Source organism: Salminus brasiliensis, chromosome 1, assembly GCF_030463535.1.
Source record: "Salminus brasiliensis chromosome 1, fSalBra1.hap2, whole genome shotgun sequence".
NCBI classification, from domain to species: Eukaryota; Metazoa; Chordata; class Actinopteri; order Characiformes; family Bryconidae; genus Salminus; species Salminus brasiliensis.
Window position 1 is genome coordinate 97,564,061 of NC_132878.1, and position 25,509 is coordinate 97,589,569.

General features: G+C 43.6%; 1 protein-coding gene across 3 annotated transcripts in view; it reads right to left on the minus strand.

Annotated features, from left to right (window-relative positions):
- Positions 1-3,820: 3,820 nt before the first annotated feature.
- Positions 3,821-25,509, minus strand: part of dyrk1b (dual-specificity tyrosine-(Y)-phosphorylation regulated kinase 1B) — a 72,784-nt gene continuing 51,095 nt past the window's right edge. For 2 of the 3 annotated variants that reach the window (XM_072692539.1, XM_072692537.1), the window contains exons 2-11: positions 21,577-21,722; positions 21,180-21,299; positions 18,984-19,172; positions 18,080-18,227; positions 16,594-16,880; positions 13,017-13,163; positions 10,391-10,552; positions 8,870-9,173; positions 7,713-7,816; positions 3,821-7,609 (exon numbers count right to left, since the gene is read on the minus strand). In XM_072692539.1, coding sequence (XP_072548640.1) covers positions 6,848-7,609; positions 7,713-7,816; positions 8,870-9,173; positions 10,391-10,552; positions 13,017-13,163; positions 16,594-16,880; positions 18,080-18,227; positions 18,984-19,172; positions 21,180-21,299; positions 21,577-21,639 — 2,286 coding nt within the window. In that variant the 5' untranslated portion in view covers positions 21,640-21,722 and the 3' untranslated portion in view covers positions 3,821-6,847. The remainder of the gene's footprint in view (positions 7,610-7,712; positions 7,817-8,869; positions 9,174-10,390; positions 10,553-13,016; positions 13,164-16,593; positions 16,881-18,079; positions 18,228-18,983; positions 19,173-21,179; positions 21,300-21,576; positions 21,723-25,509) is intronic. The other variant, XM_072692538.1, reaches the window with a different exon arrangement.

Sequence of the window (25,509 nt, forward strand, 5' to 3'; positions counted from 1 at the left end):
ACACACACACACACACACACACACACACACACAGCATCATGACCCTATTGGCTCCATGCTGCCTAATAATGCCAGGTGTGGACTAGAGGGGTATAAAGCCCCCCCAGCATTGAGGAGCTGTGGAGCAGTGGAGGAGCTGTGTTCTCTGGAATGATGGATGGTCCCAGTGGTTCCACCTCCATCTAGCCTTATGTGCTTCTTCTAGCTAGTACTCCCTTTATCTTAACATGCCGAACTGGGGGAAACTGACCCACTCTGATCTCTCTACAGTGGAGGTGAAGCAGGTGTCGGTCGCCATGACTACAACACAGCTACAGCCCATAATTTATCTCCTATCCAAACCCACCAGTGCAGCTAAAACACGAGTCTTCTGAGTTTATATGAAATGATGATGATGATGATGATGATGAAGGTGGTGGTAAAATAGTGAATAGAGAATCTGAACTAGTCCAGTTCTCTTTAGGGACTACTTTCTGTAGCCGCACTACACCCTGCAGCATGTATCCCTCCACCATTTTAATGATCTGGTTCTAAAAGCAGGTTCTAGAGCCGAACTCTTCTCAGAACTCTGGTAGAACCGTGTCTCAGGCATCAGGCAGCGTCTTCATCACCATTAGGTGAAGAACTTTCTGTGAGGAGCTTTTATTATTAGAGCTTCAGACGTCTGCTTCCCTTCACCTCCACTGTAGAACCACAGCTCTGACTGGGGGAGGTTATCTAGAACCTCCACTGTAGTAGAACTCCAGCTCTGACTGGGGGAGGTTATCTAGAACCGAGTGTTTTACACCAAAAAGTCATTTTTTTCTGCTTCAACAACCTTCGTGATGAACCTTCAAGAACTGGCTGTTCACTCACTGCCTGATATGCAGATCCACCCCTTGATCTAGAACCAGATCATCAGTGTTGTTCACTTCAGCTGGGAGAGGTTCTAATGTTCTGGCTGATCAGTGTGTATGAACTACCACTCTGTTGAGGATTAATGGTGGCTCAACGACGAAGAAAAGTGTCCTTGGTCTACTTGGTAAGATTCACCCATAAGAGTACAGTCCAACCATCCTCATCCTAATGCTAAGCTAACACCTCAAACAGCTGTTTTTAGAAATGGCTGGCGCACTGTTTTTAAACCTGTTTTAGCTATCAGGGTAAAGCTACACTATATGTCCAGAAGTTTGTGGACACCCCTTCTAATAAATGCATTCAGCTACTTTCAGCTGCACTCATTGCTGACACATGCAAATGCACACACACAGCTTGTCTAGTCCCTGTAGAGAACTGTACTGTCAATAGTAAGTACCGCTAATGCCAGGCGTGGGCTAGAGGGGGTATAAAGCCCCCCAGCATTGAGGAGCTGTGGAGCAGTGGAAGAGCTGTGTTCTCTGGAATGAGGGATGGTGATTGAGCTCCATCCAGTACTTTTGGGATGAGTTGGGGTGGTGATCATCCAACATCCTGACCCCACTAACACTTTTCTGAATGCTATCAAATCCTCACAGCAATGTTCCTCCAGAATTTGGTAGAAAGTCTTCTTCTCTGGACAGTAGAGACAGTTACTCCAACAAAAGCAGGAGAAACTCTTTTTAATTGCATTGATTTCAGAAGAAACAATCACTGAGCAGGTGTCCCAATACTTTTGTCCATATAGTGTATGATACAGGAACAGCTAAGAATGCTAGTGGTCAGGGCGGACGAGGCCTGCACAGTATATCTGTTGGTTGAATGATCTTACTGGTCTTTCACAGCTGATATCCCAGAGCAATATGCAAATGAGCCTCAAACCAATCACTTTTGGGGTATGAGTGTGGGCTGTGAACATCCTGGCCTATCAGAAGGCCAGGAGGAGCTTCTGCGGGTGTGTGGATCAGGCCTGCTTTCAGGCTTTATGCATATACACCTTTATTTTTGTTTTTTGAGAAGATCGGACACATCATGTGACACAGTGAGTTCCTCACCATCCATACTGGACTTTGCACACTTCTAACATGGCCACTGTGATCTCCTCAGGTCCCTCTGGCCCACTGCTGGACTGGGTTATGACCCCACACTGAGTTGTAAAGCCTGTGGAGGGTAACCTGGCTTAAGGTCTCATGTAACTGGTTTACTGGAGTGTGATGCCCCATCTATTCAGTACCAGTAGAGGAATCTTAAACACATCAAAGGAAACCCGTGATGTTCAGTGTTCACTGTGACCTGAAACATTCTCTAAAATACTGAATAATCAGCCGTGCTGGTCAGTTTTCTAAAACCCAGAGCTGTATGAATTAGAGTTCCCCTTCATGTTTGAGGTTCACTTATTTACATCTGCTGGATGAATCATGGCCCTCTTGTGGTTCAGTGTAACTGGTTAACTTCTACAAATGAACAAATGGGACTTATTTGACCAAATTATATAAATGAACACAGTTAAATTATGTTGATCAAATTTTTTTTTAAAAAAAAAGAAAGACTTTGGCCCAATTTGTTAAGTAACATGAAGCATTTTGGACGAATTATTAATAATATTAAAACATAAATTATTTGGCCAAATTATACAAATGAACTAATCTGAATTATATGGGTTAATCATGTGAATTAAAGAAATGTAATTTTGGCCAGATTTTGTTAAATAAAAATATAGTTCTGCCAAATTATATGAATTTCAAAATTCTAGTTATTTTGGTCATGCAAAAAACATTAATTAATTTTAATTATTGGGTTAAATTATAAATAAAAATTGTTGGCCAAATTTTAAGTAACTTCGTAAAATCACACAAATCAACATATTTTGAATTATGTAGGTACATTATGTGAATTTATAATTTTGGCCGAATAATGTGAAATAAAGTATGGTGTGAAAAACTATATACATGTAGAAATTATATGTATATTATATGTATTTATATCACATAGTATATGTGAAAAAAAGAATGATTTGGTTATTCTTTGGATTATGAAAATTAAAAGAAAAAGTTTGAAAACCTTTTTTTGTTTTGTTAGTTTCAGTTAATGAAATATAAGCCACTTCAAATCATCAGAATTACACATTTATAATAATCTGTAATGCAAATATAAAAAATGCAAATATTTTGTAAAAATGACAAATTGACACATTTAGAGGATTTGAATTTCAAAAATATTTTTTCTTATGATAAATGAATAAATATGTGAAAATTAGATGAATCATTATTATATTAATACTTTTCCTGTGAATTATTTTGTAATTTCTACAAAATATTTCACAATTTGCATCACAGAATAATACAAATGTGTAATTCTGCGGATCTGATGAAAGTGGCTAACATTTCACTTACTGAAGCAAACAAAACCAAATGTTTTCAAACTTTTCTTTTTATTTTTCATAATTTGACCCAGTATTTTATGTGAAATATTTCTGTAAAAATGACAAATGAACGAGTTAAAATGGTTTGAATTTAGAAACTATTTTTCTCATTGTAAATAAATAGAGATGTGAAAATAAAATGAACCATCATTACATTAATAATTAGAATTTGTCTGCAGTAGATCTGTTCCACTGTGTACAGAAGTGTCGCTCAGCGCTGAAGAGACTTTTATTATAGAAGAGTTTCACCCATTCAAGTTTTCATTTCCCTTCAACACTTCCCAACTTTGACCAGTGGGCGTTGACCTGTAGCTGAGGTCCAGATTCTGAGGTCCATCGCCCAGCGACCCCCCACCACCACCACCACCACCACCATCATCATCATGCTGTAACAGACACCCGAACCCAGTATGTATTTTTTCAGTTGTTAGTTTTAAGCCCCCCCTTATTCACCACGTTACTCAACACCAACATCAGTGTGATCAACTCCTCCTCACCATCAGATCAGAGGCAACTTTCTCTTTAATCGAGAACCCAAAGAACCGATGCTGTGATAATACTTCAGACATGATGTTTCTCATGAAGGATGACCTCGAGAAAAATAACACAAAGGAAAGGAGCCGGCGGCGGCGGCGGCCGAGCACAAGTCCTAATCAACAGAGAGGGCAGCAGTCATCGTCACTGAGCTGGAGAGCAGAGGGAGGGAGGGGTGCTGCAGGTCCTGTTGCCTTCAGGGTTGCAGGTTCGAATCCCAGTCGTGAGAAGCAGCCTCAAGAGAGAGAGAGAGGGAGAGAGACGGATGGAGATACAGACAAAAAGAGAGAAAGAGAGAGAGAGAGAGAGATCTGGGTGTTCACCCCTACTGTCGCTTGACCGGTAAAACTGGATGGGAGAGAGATATAGACAGAGAGAGAGATCTAGAGAGAGAGAGAGAGCGGGTGAATGCTATGTACACAAATTACAATGGATGGTGAGGATGAGGAGGGTGGTGATGATGTCATCATCATCATCAGTTAGGGAAATAGATCCGGGATTGGTCAGTCAGACTGAGGCTCGCTTCAGAGGTGAATCCTGGAGGTTTTCCACCCGGCCGTCATTTCTCTCGCTGCCGTTTTCTATACACACACACATTAATCGGACCCCTGCTCAAGACCTACAACCGAACCCCCAGCCGTGTCCACGCCGTGTCCAGTGGCTGACCAGTAAATCGAGGCACTTGTTTTAATACCATGTTTCCGTTACAGAATAGAAAGGTCAAGCGTTCACCTGCACCAAGAAAGACCGTCAACAAAAACAGCAGAAAACAGGGTTGACTTTTCTCTTTTTTTCTTGTTAAATAGTAATAAATACATGAGATGCAGTGGTTTTTATTTTCCATTTTTTTCTGAAGCAGGAGGGTTAAAAAGTTTTTTTATTCATTTATTTTTATTTATTTATTTTATTTATTTATCTGTTTGTTTTCTTTAGCAGCAATCCGAACATGGTTGAGAGTGGAGATAGCAGCCGAGAGAGAAGTAGTTCACTTTTTTTTTCCTTTTTTTTTTTTTGTTGTTTTTTTTTCGTTTCTTTTTGGACTTGATGGCAAAACAGCACTCACAGAGTGTTGCAGAGGAGGAAGGAGGAAGGGGGAGGATAGACGAGAACAAGAGAGAGAGACAGACAGAGAGATAGACAGAGAGAGAGAGACAGAGAGAGACAGAGAGAGAGACAGAGAGAGAGAGAGAGGTTGGAGCAGGAGGGCGTGGTCTCCTTGGTTTTTACAGCTTCCTCCCTCCTGCTTTTCTCGCCCATCTCCTCTTCCTTCCAACACAAATAATGGGGCCAGGAAGAAAAGCAAACAATAAACAAACAAACGAAAACAAAACAGAAAATAAAACAAAACAAAAAAAGCAGAGAGAGAGAAAGAGCGCGAGAGAGCGAGAAAGAGAGCGCGAGAGATTTGGCTTAGCATGTCCAGAGTTAATCATACAAATGCGTTTCTTTTTTGTTTTCTTCGTCTGAAACGAAACAAAAGCGAGGAAGGGCGAGAGACATAGAGAGAGAGTTGAGTGAGAGAGTAAAAGAAAAAGAAATGAGAGAAAGCAAGAAAGCAAGAAAGCGCGAGAGCGAGAGAGAGAGAGGCTAAATAAAAGGGTGAGTCTGGTAAAGATGGTGAAGAAGGCAGACTATTTTTTTCTGAAAACGAAAAAAAACAACAACTAAAAAACAAAACATAAAAAACGAACATCAGGGAAGCATTTTGGTTTTTCCTTCTGGCCGAGTGTTTTGTTGTCGTGTTTTTTTTCTCACTTCCTCCTTTTTTCTGTAAAGATTAGCTAAAAGGTCCCCCCTCTTCGCTGTCGGAGCGGCTCGCCTCGGCAAAAAAAAAAAAAAAAAAGGTTCCGCCTCCTCCTCCTCGCGTCGGTTTTCTCACCGCGGTGCGACTACGGTTTCGTTTGTTTGTTTTTTTTTTTTGTCATTTGCTTTATTTTATTCGTAAGATTTGTTTCATAGTTTGAGATATATAAGCCAGTGTGTCAAGCGAGGAAAAAAAAACTAAACAAAAGAACAAAAGAAACATTTTAAAAAACAACAAAACAGAAAAACAAACAAACAAACAAAAATAAACAGTAACAAAAGTGTGTGTGTGTGTGTGTGTGTGTGTGTGTGTGTGTGTGTGTAAGTCACGGGGTGAGAGAGAAAGTCAAAATGAAAAAACAACTCAATCCCATTGTGTGTTTGTTTGTTTGTTTGTTGTGGTGTGTGTACGATGCGTGAGTGTCGCCTGTCCCTCAAAAAACAAACCTGTATAAATAAAATAAACACAGAATAAATAAATCTGAAAAAAACAAAAACAAAAAAAGGAACAAACACCCATCTCGATCGCCCTCTCTCTGATCCTCCATCTCTCTCTCTCTGTAGTGATTCTTAATAAATTAAAAACACAATTAAACAAAAGAAACAAACAAAAACTATAAAAATAAGGATCTTCTCTCCCTCTCTTCTTCTGCTGCTGCTGCTGCTTCCCTTCCTCTTACACATTCAATCCCGACTCACCTGGGGGAGGGGAGGGGGGGGGGCGCCTCGCCACGAAAACAAAAACAAAAAATAAACAAAAACAAACAAACAAACAATCTCTCGCTGCAAACCTATTCTTAAATCACATAAAATCCAATAATAATAATAATATAATAATAAGAATAACAATAAAAACAAACGTTCTGAATCTCTCTGACCTCTCCGCTCTTCTCTCGCCGCCTTCAAAAGCAAAAAGAACCAAAAAACTGAAGAAATTAAGGTTAATCTTCCCTCCGCCTCCTCGACCCCATGCAGAACAGAACAAAACAAAAACAAAAACAAAAACAAAATAATCCTTTGATATTTCACAAGTTTTTTCTCTGTCGTGTGTGTGTGTGTGTGTGTGTACATGTGTGTGTACTACGTGTACATGTGTGTACATGTGTGTGTATGCACTGTTTGTCGGGTGTTTTTTAATCATTTCGTTAAAATTCTTTTTTTTCTGTATGGCTTTTGGAATTTGTTCAAGATTTATCAAGAGTTGGCCGCGCTCTGGCCGCCGCCCCCACCGCTTCCGCACACGCCCATCATGATGGACTCTTCCGAATCCGGCCGCACCACCCCCGCTCCTCCGCCCCTGGGTGGGGCGCCGGTGAGCATCCCGCTGCCCTGCGGCGGCGGGTTGTTATTGTTGTTGCCCGGGTAACAGGGCGGGATGTAGCCCAGGCCGGAGGCAGGCACCATGCTGTCCTGAGCGGCCGGGGCTTGGGCCAGCTGCTGCTGCGAGGAGGCCGTGGGAGGCTGGGGGGGCGGGGCCAAGGCCGCTCTAGTCCGAAAGGCGGAGAGGCCCAGGTGGATGTTGGAGGAGCCGTACTGACTGGAGTCCAAACTCGACGGCGGGGGCTGCACGATGGAAGACTGGGCCAGGTGGTGGTGGTGCGTGAGGCTCAGCTCGATGCTGTCCTGCATCTGCGGAGACGAGACCGGCATCAGCGCCTGACCCTGTGGGCCCTGCGGAGTCTGGCCCTGGGCCTGGCTCTGCTGCTGCTGCTGTTGCTGCTGCTGCTGCCGGAGCGGCCGGCCGTTGCCGTGGTGACCCCCGCCGTACACCGGGTGGGGGTGGTGGGGGGGATCCATCATGCCCCCCACGTTGCCGAGGAAGTGGCGGGAGTGCTGCGAGGCGGCCGGCTTGTGCAGGAGGAGCTGCGGGTACGGGGCGTCGCCACCGCTGTTCGACAGCGGGCCCAGACCGCCCTCGCCGCCCGGCCAGATGCGCAACTGCTGCTGGGATGGCGCCTGGAGGAGGGCGGAGCGAGAGAGAGGAAGAAGGGATGGTGAGGGGGGCAGTCAGTATTGACAATGGCTTCAAGACAGACTACCGTCAGGAGCGTCGGGTTACCTGTGGGCTCTGCATCTCGTAGTCCGTGTGAGTGACGGCGCTGTTGTAGTACCGGTTGCTGTACCGGTAATTTCGGTTGTCATTGGAAGAACCGCTAGATCCACCTGGGTTAGAGAGAGAGAGAGAGAGAGAGAGAGAGAGAGAGAGAGGAACAAAAAGTGCATGTTTAGATACGGCAAAAATGCTGAACATTATAGAGCGCCCCCTACGCTTCCTGTAGTGTATTACAGGATGTCAGAATGAGCGTGTGGATCATATGAACATTATAGAGCATTATAGAGCGCCCCCTACGCTTCCTGTAGTGTATTACAGGATGTCAGAATGAGCGTGTGGATCATATGATCATTATAGAGCAGTATAGAGCGCCCCCTACGCTTCCTGTAGTGTATTACAGTCTGTCAGAATGAGCATGTGGATCATATGAACATTATAGAGCATTATAGAGCGCCCCCTACACTTCCTGTACTGTATTACAGTCTGTCAGAATGAGCGTGTGGATCATATGAACATTATAGAGCAGTATAGAGCGCCCCCTACACTTCCTGTACTGTATTACAGTCTGTCAGAATGAGCATGTGGATCATATGAACATTATAGAGCATTATAGAGCGCCCCCTATGCTTCCTGTAGTGTATTACAGTCTGTCAGAATGAGCGTGTGGATCATATGAACATTATAGAGCATTATAGAGTGCCCCCTATGCTTCCTGTAGTGTATTACAGTCTGTCAGAATGAGCGTGTGGATCATATGAACATTATAGAGCATTATAGAGCGCCCCCTATGCTTCCTGTAGTGTATTACAGTCTGTCAGAATGAGCGTGTGGATCATATGAACATTATAGAGCATTATAGAGTGCCCCCTATGCTTCCTGTAGTGTATTACAGTCTGTCAGAATGAGCGTGTGGATCATATGAACATTATAGAGCATTATAGAGCGCCCCCTACGCTTCCTGTAGTGTATTACAGTCTGTCAGAATGAGCGTGTGGATCATATGAACATTATAGAGCATTATAGAGCGCCCCTACACTTCCTGTAGTGTATTACAGTCTGTCAGAATGAGCGTGTGGATCATATGAACATTATAGAGCATTATAGAGCGCCCCCTACGCTTCCTGTAGTGTATTACAGTAGATTAAACATGTATGTTTGTGTACCGGAGCTGGAGACGGAGCTGGTGGTGGAGGTGGAGTGGCTGTGGTCCATGGCTGGGCTCGTTGAGGTGGAGCTGCTGGTGTTGGTGCCCTCGTCCGTCGTCTTTTTGAAGAAGTTGTGCTGCAGGGCGTAAAACGGCGTGATGCGGGTCTTCGGGTCGTAGTCCAGCATGCGCAGGATCAGGTCCTTAAACTTCAGGTAGTCGCAGGGGGCGTGGCCTTGCTCGCCGGCCCGTCTTCCCCCAGGACCCCCGGTTTCCACCCCCAGGATTTCGTGCAGCCGCCTCGTCGCCGGAGCCTTATACTCCTGGAGGAGGGGGGGAGGTTAAAGACGAGCACCATTACCTCATCTGTGAGACTAATGACCCTGACTGATCAGTCTCGCTTAGTTCAGAGTTAGGGTTAGAGACACAGCTCCTCACTATATGAATATAAATGGATGAGTAAGATTATCAGTCATATCAGGGTGCTTTATTAATGTCATTAAAAGCTGTTCACACATTTATGACCGTGAGTGAATGTGTTTAATACTGTGAATACGGTTAAAGGCTAGTAAGAGGTGAGACAGGTGAGAGGGGCAGGAAAGGAAAGGGAAGGAAATGAAAGGCAGGTGGATGATTTTGTGGTGTTGCTGCTTATGGTCAGAGCACAAATTCCATAGAGATGCAGTCAGATCACACACTCCCACTTTCTAAAGCATAATGTGATGATCTGGGTGGTCTTGCAGTGGTAGAGCAGCTCCTGCAGTGAGCTAACGATGTATGCCGATGAAATCAGCCTCTTCAGGATCATACTGACGCTCCACTGACTGGAACAGGGGGAGAACGGCGTCTCCGTCATTCCCACTCCGGGCCAGAGCTCTGCTGCTGCTACTGCACTATGAAGGAGGAGGAGAACCTGTCTCCCTATAGTCATATTAGTGTAAAATCCTGTAGTCCTCAATGCGGGATTTGTATTTACTGCAGTGAAGTAAAAGTGAGCTGCACTCCACAACTGTAGGGGGAGCCCAGGAGCAAGAAACACTAATAGTCACCTATACCTGCTCACCTGTAATCCCCTGAACTTGCACTATATGTCCACTATGAGCATCCAGACACCATTTTTAAGGTGCCTTGGAGTTGGACTCCATAATCTCCACATCTCCACAGTACTCTATTCTATTAGCTTTGCACATCGAGGTCAGCAAATGGGTGCAACTTCAAGTAGCTGAACGCATCCATTAGACGGGGTGTCCACAAACATTTGGACAGGTAGTGTAGCATCACTACAGCTAATTTTCACCAAGCCCATTCCCAGCTGGAACCAAGTGATGGTGGGTCTTTCAGCAGGAGCCATGATAACGTCCGTGGGCGCGTCAAGTTGTACAAGAGAGAGAAAGCAGTGATGACGACACCCTCGAAGAGCATGCAGGGGTCTAGTGCGATTTACTTCCTGATGCTGATCTGATGCTGGGGTGGAGATGGGGGAGGGTTATGGAGGGTATGGAGGGGGAGGAGGGTTAATAAGAAGCAGAGTTTTACTCACAGAGGCTGAAGGATATAGTACCTTCTTTATGTCCTTGTTCTTTTTGACGGTCCATAGGCCGTCAGAGAGCTTATCAAAGTATTTGCGTGCTTTGGGGGCCTGGTCCAGCATGTGGTTCGGGGGGACCCCAAGAACCTCCACAATTTTATTCATCTGATCCACCTGAGAGACAAACCAGATCACGTAAATAAAGGGGCCTCCTTATCCCAATATACATACTATCCTATAATGCTATAGGCTCCAGTGTTCACCATTACACTAGTGTCTATAATGCTATAGGCTCCAGTGTTCACTATTACACTAGTGTCTATAATGCTATAGGCTCCAGTGTTCACCATTACACTAGTGTCTATAATGCTATAGGCTCCAGTGTTCACTATTACACTAGTGTCTATAATGCTATAGGCTGTAATGCTATAGGCTCCAGTGTTCACTATTACACTAGTGTCTATAATGCTATAGGCTCCAGTGTTCACCATTACACTAGTGTCTATAATGCTATAGACCCCAGTGTTCACTATTACACTAGTGTCTATACTATAGGCTATACTGCTATAGACCCCAGTGTTCACTATTACACTAGTGTCTATAATGCTATAGGCCCCAGTGTTCACTATTACACTAGTGTCTATACTATAGGCTATAATGCTATTAACTTCAGTGTTCACTGTTACACTAGTGTCTATACTATAGGCTATAATGCTATAGACCCCAGTGTTCACTATTACACTAGTGTCTATACTATAGGCTATAATGCTATAGACCCCAGTGTTCACTATTACACTAGTGTCTATACTATAGGCTATAATGCTATAGACCCCAGTGTTCACTATTACACTAGTGTCTATAATGCTATAGAGTCCAGTGTTCACTATTACACTAGTGTCTATACTATAGGCTGTAATGCTATAGGCTCCAGTGTTCACTATTACACTAGTGTCTATAATGCTATAGACCCCAGTGTTCACTATTACACTAGTGTCTATACTATAGGCTGTAATGCTATAGGCTCCAGTGTTCACTATTACACTAGTGTCTATACTATAGGCTGTAATGCTATAGGCTCCAGTGTTCACTATTACACTAGTGTCTATACTATAGGCTGTAATGCTATAGACCCCAGTGTTCACTATTACACTAGTGTCTATAATGCTATAGACCCCAGTGTTCACTATTACACTAGTGTCTATACTATAGGCTGTAATGCTATAGGCTCCAGTGTTCACTATTACACTAGTGTCTATACTATAGGCTGTAATGCTATAGGCTCCAGTGTTCACTATTACACTAGTGTCTATACTATAGGCTGTAATGCTATAGACCCCAGTGTTCACTATTACACTAGTGTCTATACTATAGGCTGTAATGCTATAGGCTCCAGTGTTCACTATTACACTAGTGTCTATACTATAGGCTATAATGCTATAGACCCCAGTGTTCACTATTACACTAGTGTCTATAATGCTATAGACCCCAGTGTTCATTATTACACTAGTGTCTATACTATAGGCTGTAATGCTATAGGCTCCAGTGTTCACTATTACACTAGTGTCTATAATGCTATAGACCCCAGTGTTCACTATTACACTAGTGTCTATACTATAGGCTGTAATGCTATAGGCTCCAGTGTTCACTATTACACTAGTGTCTATACTATAGGCTGTAATGCTATAGGCTCCAGTGTTCACTATTACACTAGTGTCTATACTATAGGCTGTAATGCTATAGGCTCCAGTGTTCACTATTACACTAGTGTCTATACTATAGGCTGTAATGCTATAGACCCCAGTGTTCACTATTACACTAGTGTCTATACTATAGGCTATAATGCTATAGACCCCAGTGTTCACTATTACACTAGTGTCTATACTATAGGCTATAATGCTATAGACCCCAGTGTTCACTATTACACTAGTGTCTATACTATAGGCTGTAATGCTATAGGCTCCAGTGTTCACTATTACACTAGTGTCTATAATGCTATAGACCCCAGTGTTCACTATTACACTAGTGTCTATACTATAGGCTGTAATGCTATAGACCCCAGTGTTCACTATTACACTAGTGTCTATACTATACTGTAATGCTATAGGCTCCAGTGTTCACTATTACACTAGTGTCTATACTATACTGTAATGCTATAGGCTCCAGTGTTCACTATTACACTAGTGTCTATACTATAGGCTGTAATGCTATAGGCTCCAGTGTTCACTATTACACTAGTGTCTATACTATACTGTAATGCTATAGGCTCCAGTGTTCACTATTACACTAGTGTCTATACTATAGGCTGTAATGCTATAGGCTCCAGTGTTCCCTATTACACTAGTGTCTATACTATAGGCTATAATGCTATAGGCTCCAGTGTTCACTATTACACTAGTGTCTATACTATAGGCTGTAATGCTATAGGCTCCAGTGTTCACTACTACACTAGTGTCTATACTATAGGCTGTAATGCTATAGGCTCCAGTGTTCACTATTATCTATCTAAAGATCTGTCTGACCAGCCCAAGAACCATTTAAGCATTCAAATGGTTCTCTGGCCTGTTCTAGTTCTACAGAGAACCAGCACTTTTAATAAAGAACCCTGAAGAACCTGCCCTTTCCACTACACTGTTCGTACCTCGTTGGAGCCGCTGAACAGGGGTTCGCCTGTGTGCATCTCCACCAGGATGCAGCCCAGAGACCACATGTCTATGGCCAGGTCATAGGGCATCCCTAGCAACACCTCAGGGGAGCGGTAGAACCGACTCTGGATGTACTGGTAAATCTGCAACACAGAAAACACAGAGAATTATTTAGAAATTTAAAAATACAATTTGTGACTCACTGACACAACACACACACACACACACATCAGCAGATGCTTTAGATATTTGAAGATGTTCATTACTGGCCATTTACACACACCCCATTTCACCAGCACAAATTTCTCATAGACCCAAGTGTGCTCGTCCACTATGGTGCCTCAGATTCTGCTGCTTGCAGTAACACGTTTCAGCCACTGGGGGGCAGCAGAAACTGGGCGTGAGCGAGCTAAAGAGGGTGCAGCACAGCCGCTGGGAATCCATTCTCCGGCACTTCACTGAAACCCATTTTCTCAGGCAGAGAGTCCTTGACAATGTGTGCTGATCACTATTGTGTACTGCAGCAGGGAAAGCCCTTTCTGCCCTTTGAAGCATTTTAGACCTCTCCCTCCATTCACCCCCCCCCACCACACACACACACACACACACACACACACACACACACACACACACACACACACACACACACACACACACCCTCGCCGGAGAAGCCGTGGTTGATCAGCATCAGGAGGAAAAAGGGTGTGGAGCTTTAATACACAGAGCTGCTGCTAATGACCTGCTTCCTCCGCTGCCATCCACACACGCTGAAGCAGGGCTCGGCAGCACTGGAACCAGAACCGGCCGTGTTCACGTGACGGGGCTAAATGTGAGCGTTAGAGCTGCGACGATGCACCTGTTCTCAGGTTCAATAGGATTTTCTGTACGTGCTATTGGCTACTGTACGCTGTTACGCTCCCGTACGCTACATCTTCAGGAAAAAGGTTCTCTGTAGTTCTAAAAAAGGGTTCTTTGATTTGTAACAATAGTGGAACCATTTAAAAGGTCCTAAACAGAAACATCTACAAGTAATTTTCCTTGTATTTGAAGGAAAAAAGAAAAAAAAAAAAAAAAAAAAAAAGCACAGTCATTTGACTGCAAGTGTCCATAGCATAAGCCCCACCCATATGTCTCTGATTGGCTAATTCCGGTTGCTGACCAAGGATTTCATGAAAAAGTGGAAAGAAGAGACTCATCAGTCTTTAAATTAATTAAACACTGAGGAGGCGGAGCTACATTCTCTCATTAGGGTGAATATTAATAACGCTCTAAATGTAGGTATTGTGATATACACTGAGGAGGCGGAGCTACAGTCTCTCATTAGGGTGAATAATAATTAATAACGCTCTAAATGTAGGTATTGTGATATACACTGAGGAGGAGGAGCTACAGTCTCTCATTAGGGTGAATATTAATAACGCTCTAAATGTAGGTATTGTGATATACACTGAGGAGGAGGAGCTACAGTCTCTCATTAGGGTGAATAATAATTAATAATGCTCTAAATGTAGGTATTGTGATATACACTGAGGAGGAGGAGCTACAGTCTCTCATTAGGGTGAATATTAATAACGCTCTAAATGTAGGTATTGTGATATACACTGAGGAGGCGGAGCTACAGTCTCTCATTAGGGTGAATATTAATAACGCTCTAAATGTAGGTATTGTGATATACACTGAGGAGGCAGAGCTACAGTCTCTCATTAGGGTGAATAATAATTAATAATGCTCTAAATGTAGGTATTGTGATATACACTGAGGAGGCGGAGCTACAGTCTCTCATTAGGGTGAATATTAATAACGCTCTAAATGTAGGTATTGTGATATACACTGAGGAGGAGGAGCTACAGTCTCTCATTAGGGTGAATAATAATTAATAATGCTCTAAATGTAGGTATTGTGATATACACAGAGGAGGCGGAGCTACAGTCTCTCATTAGGGTGAATATTAATAACGCTCTAAATGTAGGTATTGTGATATACACTGAGGAGGCGGAGCTACAGTCTCTCATTAGGGTGAATATTAATAACGCTCTAAATGTAGGTATTGTGATATACACTGAGGAGGCGGAGCTACAGTCTCTCATTAGGGTGAATATTAATAACGCTCTAAATGTAGGTATTGTGATATACACTGAGGAGGCGGAGCTACATTCTCTCATTAGGGTGAATATTAATAACGCTCTAAATGTAGGTATTGTGATATACACTGAGGAGGCGGAGCTACAGTCTCTCATTAGGGTGAATAATAATTAATAACGCTCTAAATGTAGGTATTGTGATATACACTGAGGAGGAGGAGCTACAGTCTCTCATTAGGGTGAATATTAATAACGCTCTAAATGTAGGTATTGTGATATACACTGAGGAGGAGGAGCTACAGTCTCTCATTAGGGTGAATAATAATTAATAATGCTCTAAATGTAGGTATTGTGATATACACTGAGGAGGAGGAGCTACAGTCTCTCATTAGGGTGAATATTAATAACGCTCTAAATGTAGGTATTGTGATATACACTGAGGAGGCGGAGCTACAGTCTCTCATTAGGGTGAATATTAATAACGCTCTAAATGTAGGTATTGTGATATACACTGAGGAGGCAGAGCTACAGTCTCTCATTAGGGTGAATAATAATTAATAATGCTCTAAATGTAGGTATTGTGATATACACTGAGGAGGCGGAGCTACAGTCTCTCATTAGGGTGAATATTAATAACGCTCTAAATGTAGGTATTGTGATATACACTGAGGAGGCGGAGCTACAGTCTCTCATTAGGGTGAATATTAATAACGCTCTAAATGTAGGTATTGTGATATACGCTGAGGAGGCGGAGCTACAGTCTCTCATTAGGGTGAATATTAATAACGCTCTAAATGTAGGTATTGTGATATACACTGAGGAGGCGGAGCTACAGTCTCTCATTAGGGTGAATATTAATAACGCTCTAAATGTAGGTATTGTGATATACACTGAGGAGGAGGAGCTACAGTCTCTCATTAGGGTGAATATTAATAACGCTCTAAATGTAGGTATTGTGACATACGCTGAGGAGGCGGAGCTACAGTCTCTCATTAGGGTGAATATTAATAACTCTAAATGTAGGTATTGTGATATACACTGAGGAGGCGGAGCTACAGTCTCTCATTAGGGTGAATATTAATAACGCTCTAAATGTAGGTATTGTGATATACACTGAGGAGGAGGAGCTACAGTCTCTCATTAGGGTGAATATTAATAACGCTCTAAATGTAGGTATTGTGATATACGCTGAGGAGGCGGAGCTACAGTCTCTCATTAGGGTGAATATTAATAACGCTCTAAATGTAGGTATTGTGATATACACTGAGGAGGCGGAGCTACAGTCTCTTATTAGGGTGAATAATAATTAATAACGCTCTAAATGTAGGTATTGTGATATACACTGAGGAGGCGGAGCTACAGTCTCTCATTAGGGTGAATAATAATTAATAACGCTCTAAATGTAGGTATTGTGATATACACTGAGGAGGCAGAGCTACAGCCTATGTAGGTATGGAAGGACGCATGGGGGTGGAGCCTGCTGGTCACTCACCCTCTGGCCGAGCTGACAGGAGCTGCCGAAGTCGACGATTTTGATGGCGCTGCGTTTGGGGTTGCACAGCAGGATGTTCTCGGGTTTGAGGTCGCAGTGGATGATGCTGAGCTCCGGCGTGGCCAGGAAGAGCAGTGCCGTGCACAGCTGCTGCGCAAACTTCCGCGTCAGGTTGAGGGAGACGCCCCGGAAGTTGGTGTTGCGAAGGAGATCGTACAGGTTGTAGGAGAGGAGCTCAAACACCAGGCAAAGATGGTTCCGGAACATGAAGTGCCTTTTCAGGTGGACTAGAGGAGGAAAGGTGAGAAACAGAGTGAACAGAAGTCTCCAGTTAGCCCTTTAAATCTTGGGCTAAACCTAGAATTCAGTACCGATTATTTACTGTTTAAGCATTATTGACCGTCAGCATCATCTGAAACTCATATGTGATGTTTGTGGTCCTACGCTGAATGGCTCTACATACAGGCCTTTCGTTTATGAAGGGTTAAAGCCTGTAGTTCAGTGATCAGAACAGCTAATATTAGCAGGATTCCCGAGTGGTGCAACTGTCTAAGCGTTGGCTCAGTCATCAAGAGGTCGCAAGTTTGATCCCTGAGCAAAACTCCCATCCTCTCTGGATGGATGGGTGGGTGGGTCGGATGGTCACTCCGCATGAATCTGGTGGAGCCGTCAGCTGACTGAAGGTTAGTGTAGGAACTATCACCCTACCCTAAGGGAAGTTCTAGATAATGGATGGGAACAGGGAATTACTTACTATACATATATCAGGTATAATCATGCATAATGTAGCCTTCACAAACCGATCAGCAAATCCATATGTCCTCACTCTAAACCTAAAAACACCCCAATTGAGGTCTATTATAATTAAAAGTAATTTTAAAGTGTCCAGATTCACTTTTTATAGATTTTATTATTTCTTTTTATTTTATTATTAGGTCTTACCACACACTTCCAACATCTATCCATCCTTTAGAATTGACCACACTGTGCCTGTAACACTGTTACATGTAAATAGGTGCTCTGTTCTGACTAGGGCAGAATACTGAGCAGCCAATCAGAACCTCATATGAGCTCCTCAGAACCTCCTAAACCTCTGTAAGATGCAGGTGTGTGAATATGTAAATGTACTGATTTTTGGGACATTATGAAAACAGCTTACAGCACAGATTGAAACTTCTAGGTGGAAAATTCGGATTTCCATATGAGCCCTGTAATCCCGACTAGCCTCCATCCCATCAGACGCTATATGGACTGTTGTTCCCATGTCTGATCTCAGCGAGGCTTTCCTCAGCATCATTTCCACTGTAGCTGCTGTTAATGGGCGTCGCTTTAACACAAACTCCGCGCCGGGTTCTGAAGAAGCAGCTTCAGACTGAACGTAGGAAGTGATCAATAGATTAAGCTGAACTCAGTTCAGGGTGAGTCACACCAGGCTGTCTGAAACGGGCTGTGTGTGTGTGTTTGTTTGTTTGTTTGTTTTTCTTACCTATATAGTACTTCATCTCGGTGTCGTGTTTGTTCATGAGTTCTAGAAGCCTCAGCTCGATCTGGGCCTGGTTCAGGAAGGCTTTCTTATTTTTGATGATTTTGATGGCCACCCACTCCTGCTCGTGGTGGTCGTAGGCTTTCACCACCTGCGAGAAGACAAGAGGGGGACAACGCGTTATGGGACCTGGAGACCCAGCACCTCCAGAAGACCCTGGAGACCCAGGACCTCTGAATTCGTTTATCAGGTGAACGTTAAGGTGTCTCGAGGTCTCTGTAAAGCTGATCCAGGTGGGTTTAGTCCTGCATTTTAATGTTTTGAGTTTACCATGATATTTTAATTAGAATTCGCTCCCCTAGTTCAGAACTGTAGCCAACTAGCTTTAACTAGCTAGCCTCTTAGCCATAATTGGCTATTATTACTACCATTCTGTTGTCGGCGAGCTGCACTTGTTCGGACGGTTGTGCCGACCCGTCCATTTTTACACCTGGTAACTAACTGCCATTAACTGAGAACCCTGAAGGAGAGCGGAGAAGGAAGGCGTGGCTAAACGCTGTTGGTTGTGGCTCTTCTTATTATGGTAATAATAGAAAGCTTAAGCTTGTGGTCTTCCCTTCTCTTGCTCAGACTTTTCCCAATCCAGGCTGAGACACCCAGAACCAGTCTGTTTCTCGGTTCTAATCAAGTGCTGCTCACCTGGTTGCACAGGTAGAGGTAAGCCAGAGGTTCTTTAAAGGTTCTTTAATAAAAGCAGTGGCTCTATATAGAACCCTAACAGCTTTTTACCAGGAACCAGAAACCATTCACATATTCTTCAAATAAAATGGTTCTCGACCTTTTACCAGAACAGCTTCTGCCAAGTCTGTATCCCAGCATGCACTGCAGCGTGGGGCGTAACGCTCACCTGTCCGAAGGAGCCCTTGCCGATTAGCGAGTCGATCTCGTAGCGGTCCAGCCACTTTTCCCCGTTCTTCACAATGTAGTCGTAGTTGTCGTCATCGTAGCCGTCGTTGTAAACCTTCCGCTCCTTTTTGGTGCTGGAGTCCTCCGGGGGCACCTGCTGCGCTCGCCGCTTCTTCTTCGTGTAGTACACCTACAGCACCAGGGAGGGAGGGGTGGAGGAGCGGAGGGAGGATTAAAGAAGAGGAGGACCAAGAAGGAAGGTTAGCAAGGAGGTCTATCCAACCACCTACCCACTTACCCATCCCACCGCCCGTCTATCCCTCTGTTTCTACTGTCCATTCATTCAGGACCGTTCATTTTACTATCGATCTGTTTATCTGTCCACACATCCATCTGTCTGTCTGTCTGTCTCTGTCTACTCCTCCATACACACCTCATATTCTGTCCATCGATTACTCCACCCTTCTGTCAATCAATTATTCCATCTGTCCATTTATCTGTCCCGTTATTCAATTTTTCTGTCCATCTGTCCATCGATGGGTCTATCTGTCCATCAATTATTCCATCTGTCCACCCATCTATCTGTCTATCCATCCATCTGTCCATCAATTATCCTATCTGTCCATTTATTTATTTATTCGTCTATTGGTCCATCATCTATCCACCCATCTGTCCATCCATCCATCATCTAGCTGTCTAGCTGTCCATTTATCGGTGCAGCAATCCTATGTGTCCATCAATTATTCTATCTGTCCTTCCATCTGTCCACCCATCTATCTATCTATCTGTCTATCTCTCCACCCATCTATCTGTCTGTCCACCCATCTATCTATCTGTCTATCTCTCCACCCATCTATCTGTCTGTCCACCCATCTATCTATCTGTCTATCTCTCCACCCATCTATCTGTCTGTCCACCCATCTATCTATCTGTCTATCTCTCCACCCATCTATCTGTCCACCCATCTATCTATCTGTCTATCTCTCCACCCATCTATCTATCTGTCTATCTCTCCACCCATCTATCTGTCTACCTCTCCACCCATCTATCTGTCCACCCATCTATCTGTCTACCTCTCCACCCATCTATCTGTCTGTCCACCCATCTATCTATCTGTCTATCTCTCCACCCATCTATCTGTCCACCCATCTATCTATCTGTCTATCTCTCCACCCATCTATCTATCTGTCTATCTCTCCACCCATCTATCTGTCTGTCCACCCATCTATCTATCTGTCTATCTCTCCACCCATCTATCTATCTGTCTATCTCTCCACCCATCTATCTGTCTGTCCACCCATCTATCTATCTGTCTATCTCTCCACCCATCTATCTGTCCACCCATCTATCTATCTGTCTATCTCTCCACCCATCTATCTATCTATCTATCTGTCTATCTGCCCACCCATCTATCTATCTGTCTATCTCTCCACCCATCTATCTGTCCACCCATCTATCTGTCTACCTCTCCACCCATCTATCTATCCACCCATCTATCTCTCCACCCATCTATCTCTCCACCCATCTATCTATCTATCTATCTGTCCACCCATCTATCTATCTATCTATCTGTCTATCTGCCCACCCATCTATCTATCTGTCTACCCATCTATCTCTCCACCCATCTATCTGTCCACCCATCTATCTGTCCACCCATCTATCTGTCTACCTCTCCACCCATCTATCTGTCCACCCATCTATCTGTCCACCCATCTATCTGTCTACCTCTCCACCCATCTATCTGTCTACCCATCTATCTCTCCACCCATCTATCTGTCCACCCATCTATCTGTCCACCCATCTATCTGTCTATCTGTCCACCCATCTATCTGTGCATCAATTCTATGTATCCATCAATTATTCTATCTGTCCATCTATCTGTCCATTTATTTGTTTATTTAATCGTCTCTTGTTCAATGATCTATCCACCTTTCTGTCCATCCATCCATCATCTAGCTGTCCATTTATCTGTCCATCGATTATTCTCTGTCCATCCATCTAACATCTATCTACTTACCCATTGACCATCTACCTGTCTGTCGATTCATTCATCTATATGTCCACTGATTCGTCAATTTGTCCATCTGTCCATCTATCATCTATCTATTTGAGGTTTTTACAGTGTGTGTGTGAATACAGATGTATAGAGGTCACTCTGAGGGCTGTTATCGGTCAGTGTGTTGTGATGTGAGCTGACCTCATTGATGTGCTTGTAAGTCTTGATGAGGTCGACGGAGAGTTTTCTCAGCGGGGCGCTGGCTGGGTCTCGAAAACTCGGGGGGATCCTCCTCTGCAGTATGGTCATATCGGACAGCACCTGGTCAGGTGAGAAAGGTCAGAGGTCATCGGTGAGTACGGGAGATGTTCTTAACTCATTACATCACACATTTATAAAAGATAAAGACAGAAACGGAACCGAAACAGAACTTTCCACAAACTAAAGCTCGAACGCAAAGTGACGCTACTGAACAGGTTACAGAAGCTGCCACTGTATAATATTTCATTAGAATTAATAACTGTGATGCTCTGGAGAGTGAATTTGGAAAACTCAAGACCACCACAGTGGGTACGGTGTGAGGTGTGTGTGTCTGTACCTGCTGCTGTTCAGCCATGGACTGGATGTTGCTGAAGGGGGGGTGTGTGTGCTGGCTGGTCATGGTGAGCTCAGCGGGGGAGTAGCCGGGAGCAGGCTGGCAGAGGGAAGAGGAGGGGGGGGGCTTGCATCCTGAGCTGCTTCCACCTGAGAGAGAGAGAGAGAGAGAGAGAGAGAGAGAGAGAGAGAGAGAGAGAGAGTTTTAGAACACACTGTACTATAGAGCACTACACACACACACACACACACACACACACACACACACACACACACACGTCTTCACATAGAGGCTATAGAGGATATTACAGCCTACAGTTCACAGCCTTATATGGCAACCACAGCGGAGCTCCGGCCAGAACCTGCCGATACGATACAGGCGTGACCCTTCACTGAAAACGGTCATTGGATAAAAACACACAGTCATTTGCATAAAACAACTCTTTATCCAATCAGAGCCGTGGGATCTTTACATCTGAACTACCCATTAATAATCAATACTGTGATTTTGAGAATCGATACAGATCACCATACGTCATCAGACCCGTATTTTCTCACACCCCCCCCCCAACTGCAGCCGGCTTCAATCAAACACAATGTTCCACTCCTTCAGGTTTCTACCAGAACTAACAGGTGTGTGTAGGGTTCATACAGGGGCCGACACCTTAACCCTCCCCTCGTCTAATTACTCAACTAACACAGTTTCATAGCTGGTACCGGATAATCCGTACTAGATACAGAATCATTAGTCAATTACTTAACAATACATACGACATACTGAACAATTCACACTGGTTACGGACCGATTTGTACTAGATACTGAACAATTCACACTGGTTACGGACCGATTTGTACTAGACACTGAACAATTCACACTGGTTACGGACCGATTTGTACTAGATACTGAACAACTCATACTGGTTATGGACCAATTTGTACTAGACACTGAACAATTCATACTGGTTACAAATTAATTTGTACTAGACACTGAACAATTCATACTGGTTATGGACTAATTTGTACTAGATACTGAACAACTCATACTGGTTATGGACCAATTTGTACCAGATACTGAACAATTCATACTGGTTACAGACTAATTTGTACTAGATACTGAACAACTCATACTGGTTACGAATTAATTTGTACTAGATACTGAACAACTCATACTGGTTATGGACCAATTTGTACTAGATACTGAACAACTCATACTGGTTACGGACTAATTTTTACTAGATACTAAAAACATTTATTAAACAACTCACACTGATTACTGAATAATTCATACTAAATACTGAACAGCTCATACTGGTTACTGATGTTCATACCAGATACTGAACAAGACAGTAGTTATTAAACTCATACTGGTTACTGAATAATTCATACTACATACTGGACAAGCCTACTGAACAATTCATAGATCAGGCTACAGTTCAGTTCCCAGTATGAATTAGTCCTGATTGTGGAGGAGCTGTGGAGGAGGGCTGGTTCTGCTGCTGTGATGGAGGAGAGCGGTGAGATCCGTTATTTGTCTAAATCGCTCTCAGTTACTCTGACCCAGAGGAAACGTACTGCAGTCAGACATGTCACCATGACACGAACACTGGTGCTGGTGCTGTGTGTGTGTGTGTGTGTGTGTGTGTGTGTGTGGACAGCAGTGTGTGTCAGTGTAGCTTGGTGTTACTACAATCAGACTGTCAGAACTTTTACAGTTAGCATTAGCATTGGGCTTTCCAAAGGATCCCTGAGGAGACAGGACCCAGTGTACTGATCACTTCATCAATAGATTTGATTCAATTTAGGAGAACTATTATAAAACTACTCTGAAATCACAAGCAGAGCCAGAGTATAGATAATAAAATACCCTTCTCATATTAAAAATAAATAAATATATATCACTATAGTAGAGAATAGTATTATTAAAGTGGATGATGCCATTCCAAAATGGATACAGGCATGTGGTCTAGTCTTTGGTAAGCCATAAAGTAAAGACATTATATAATAATTCAACAATTCATGCAGAGAAAAGCTTTTATAATTATTTTATAAATAATTATAAAATTGTATTAGAATAAATACAACCTGAAAATACATTTTCAAAGAATTAAAATCTCCACAATTCTTTTTTTATATATCCACTAAAAAGTTTATATTCCGCTGCCGTGTAAACCAGAGAAACTACAGAACCAACCCCCGACCCAGAGCAGCTAAACCAGCTCTGTGTGAGAACCCTTCTGACACCATTTCTGACCCACTGCACAGGCAGGCTGAAGCTGACCCTGCTCTGATGACAGTACCCCAGCCTGTCCGTCCAGGAAAGACAGACCCGTTACAGCTGGAGCTCAATCAGCCCTGCTTTATACACACACACACACACACACACACACACACACACACACACACACACACACCAACAACACCCTACAAGCTCTGCACTTTAGAAAATCATATAACACTAAAAAAAAAACAAATAAAGTCAGTGGTCAGTAAGAGTGTCTACCTGTAATTAACTCTATATAACATTAGAATAAACCCACATAAACATAAAGTCAGTGGTCAGTGAGAGTGTCTACCTGTAATTAACTCTATATAACATTAGAATAAACCCACATAAACATAAAGTCAGTGGTCAGTGAGAGTGTCTACCTGTAATTAACTCTATATAACATTAGAATAAACCCATATAAACATAAAGTCAGTGGTCAGTGAGAGTCAGTGGTCAGTGAGAGTCAGTGGTCAGTTAGAGTCAGTGGTCAGTGAGAGTCAGTGGTTAACTGAATAACCGTTTATCTGTTCTTCACTTTTCTTCAGAATGTGAATCTGCTTCTGTTCTGGACATACAGAGACTTTGCATGACAACGACTGCAGCCACCTTATCTGCTCAGTAAATCACTGCTATTAGAATAAACACTGATAACACTCCTACAGAAAGTGGTGGAGGTTCTCCATCACTGTGCTCATCATTAGAACATCTCCAAAGTTCTCCTCATGGAGTCTAGTGTTATTTAGAGTTCTCCTCAGATCAACACCTGGTTTGATGGTAAATCAGGGCTTAATGATGGTAAATCAGGTGAGCTGCTGCTGCTGCTGCTGCTGCTGCTGATGGAGGTGAACACATCCTCCACGCTGTGCTGGCTGGACTGGGGGGCGTCCAGGAGAACCCTGGAGGAACCCAGGTCTGTTCTTCAGACTAGCTCACCGACAAGATCTCACTACTTTCTTTCTTCAGAATGAGAAGCTCTTGATTCTGCTTTTTCACAGCACTGCACTGCGAGCATGTATGAACAGATGTAGGATGTTTTCACCACACTGTTGGAGGAGGTGAAGATGGAGGAGGTGGAGGAGGTGTATCTCTGCTGCTCCTCTGTATCAGTATGTAGTTCATGTCTTTATCCAGTTTATTAATCACCTCACTTTCCCCTCTTTTGCACGGATACTGGCTGAGGCTGGTGGAAGGCTTACACAACCAGTTTCACTCAGCAACAGTGATGCAGCACTGACAGCACCAGAGCCAAGCACTCACACACTCACACACTCGCGCACTCTCACTCACACACTCGCGCACTCTCACTCACACACTCGCGCACTCTCACTCACACACACACTCCGGCTCTTTCTCAGGGCTGTTTGATTTAACTCTGAAACGGCCTTTTGTTTTTACCCGTGCCCCCAAACCCTGTTTTTACCCCCCTACAGCGGCCTAATTTTAGCCGATATGACGGCAGTGAGGAGGGTGAGGAGGGTGGATGTGCTGAGAACAGGAGGAAAAATGTCACGCTGGCCCTTTAAATGCTGAAGCGAACACATTGAGAACTTCCTGAGTGACGCCCCCCTTCCTGCGCTCCGATTGGCCGAGGGGCCCTCCCTCCCTCCTTCTGATTGGCTGCTGGTATCCAAGGGCTGGGCGGCGAGGTCTCTATAAATAAACCTGGTAGCT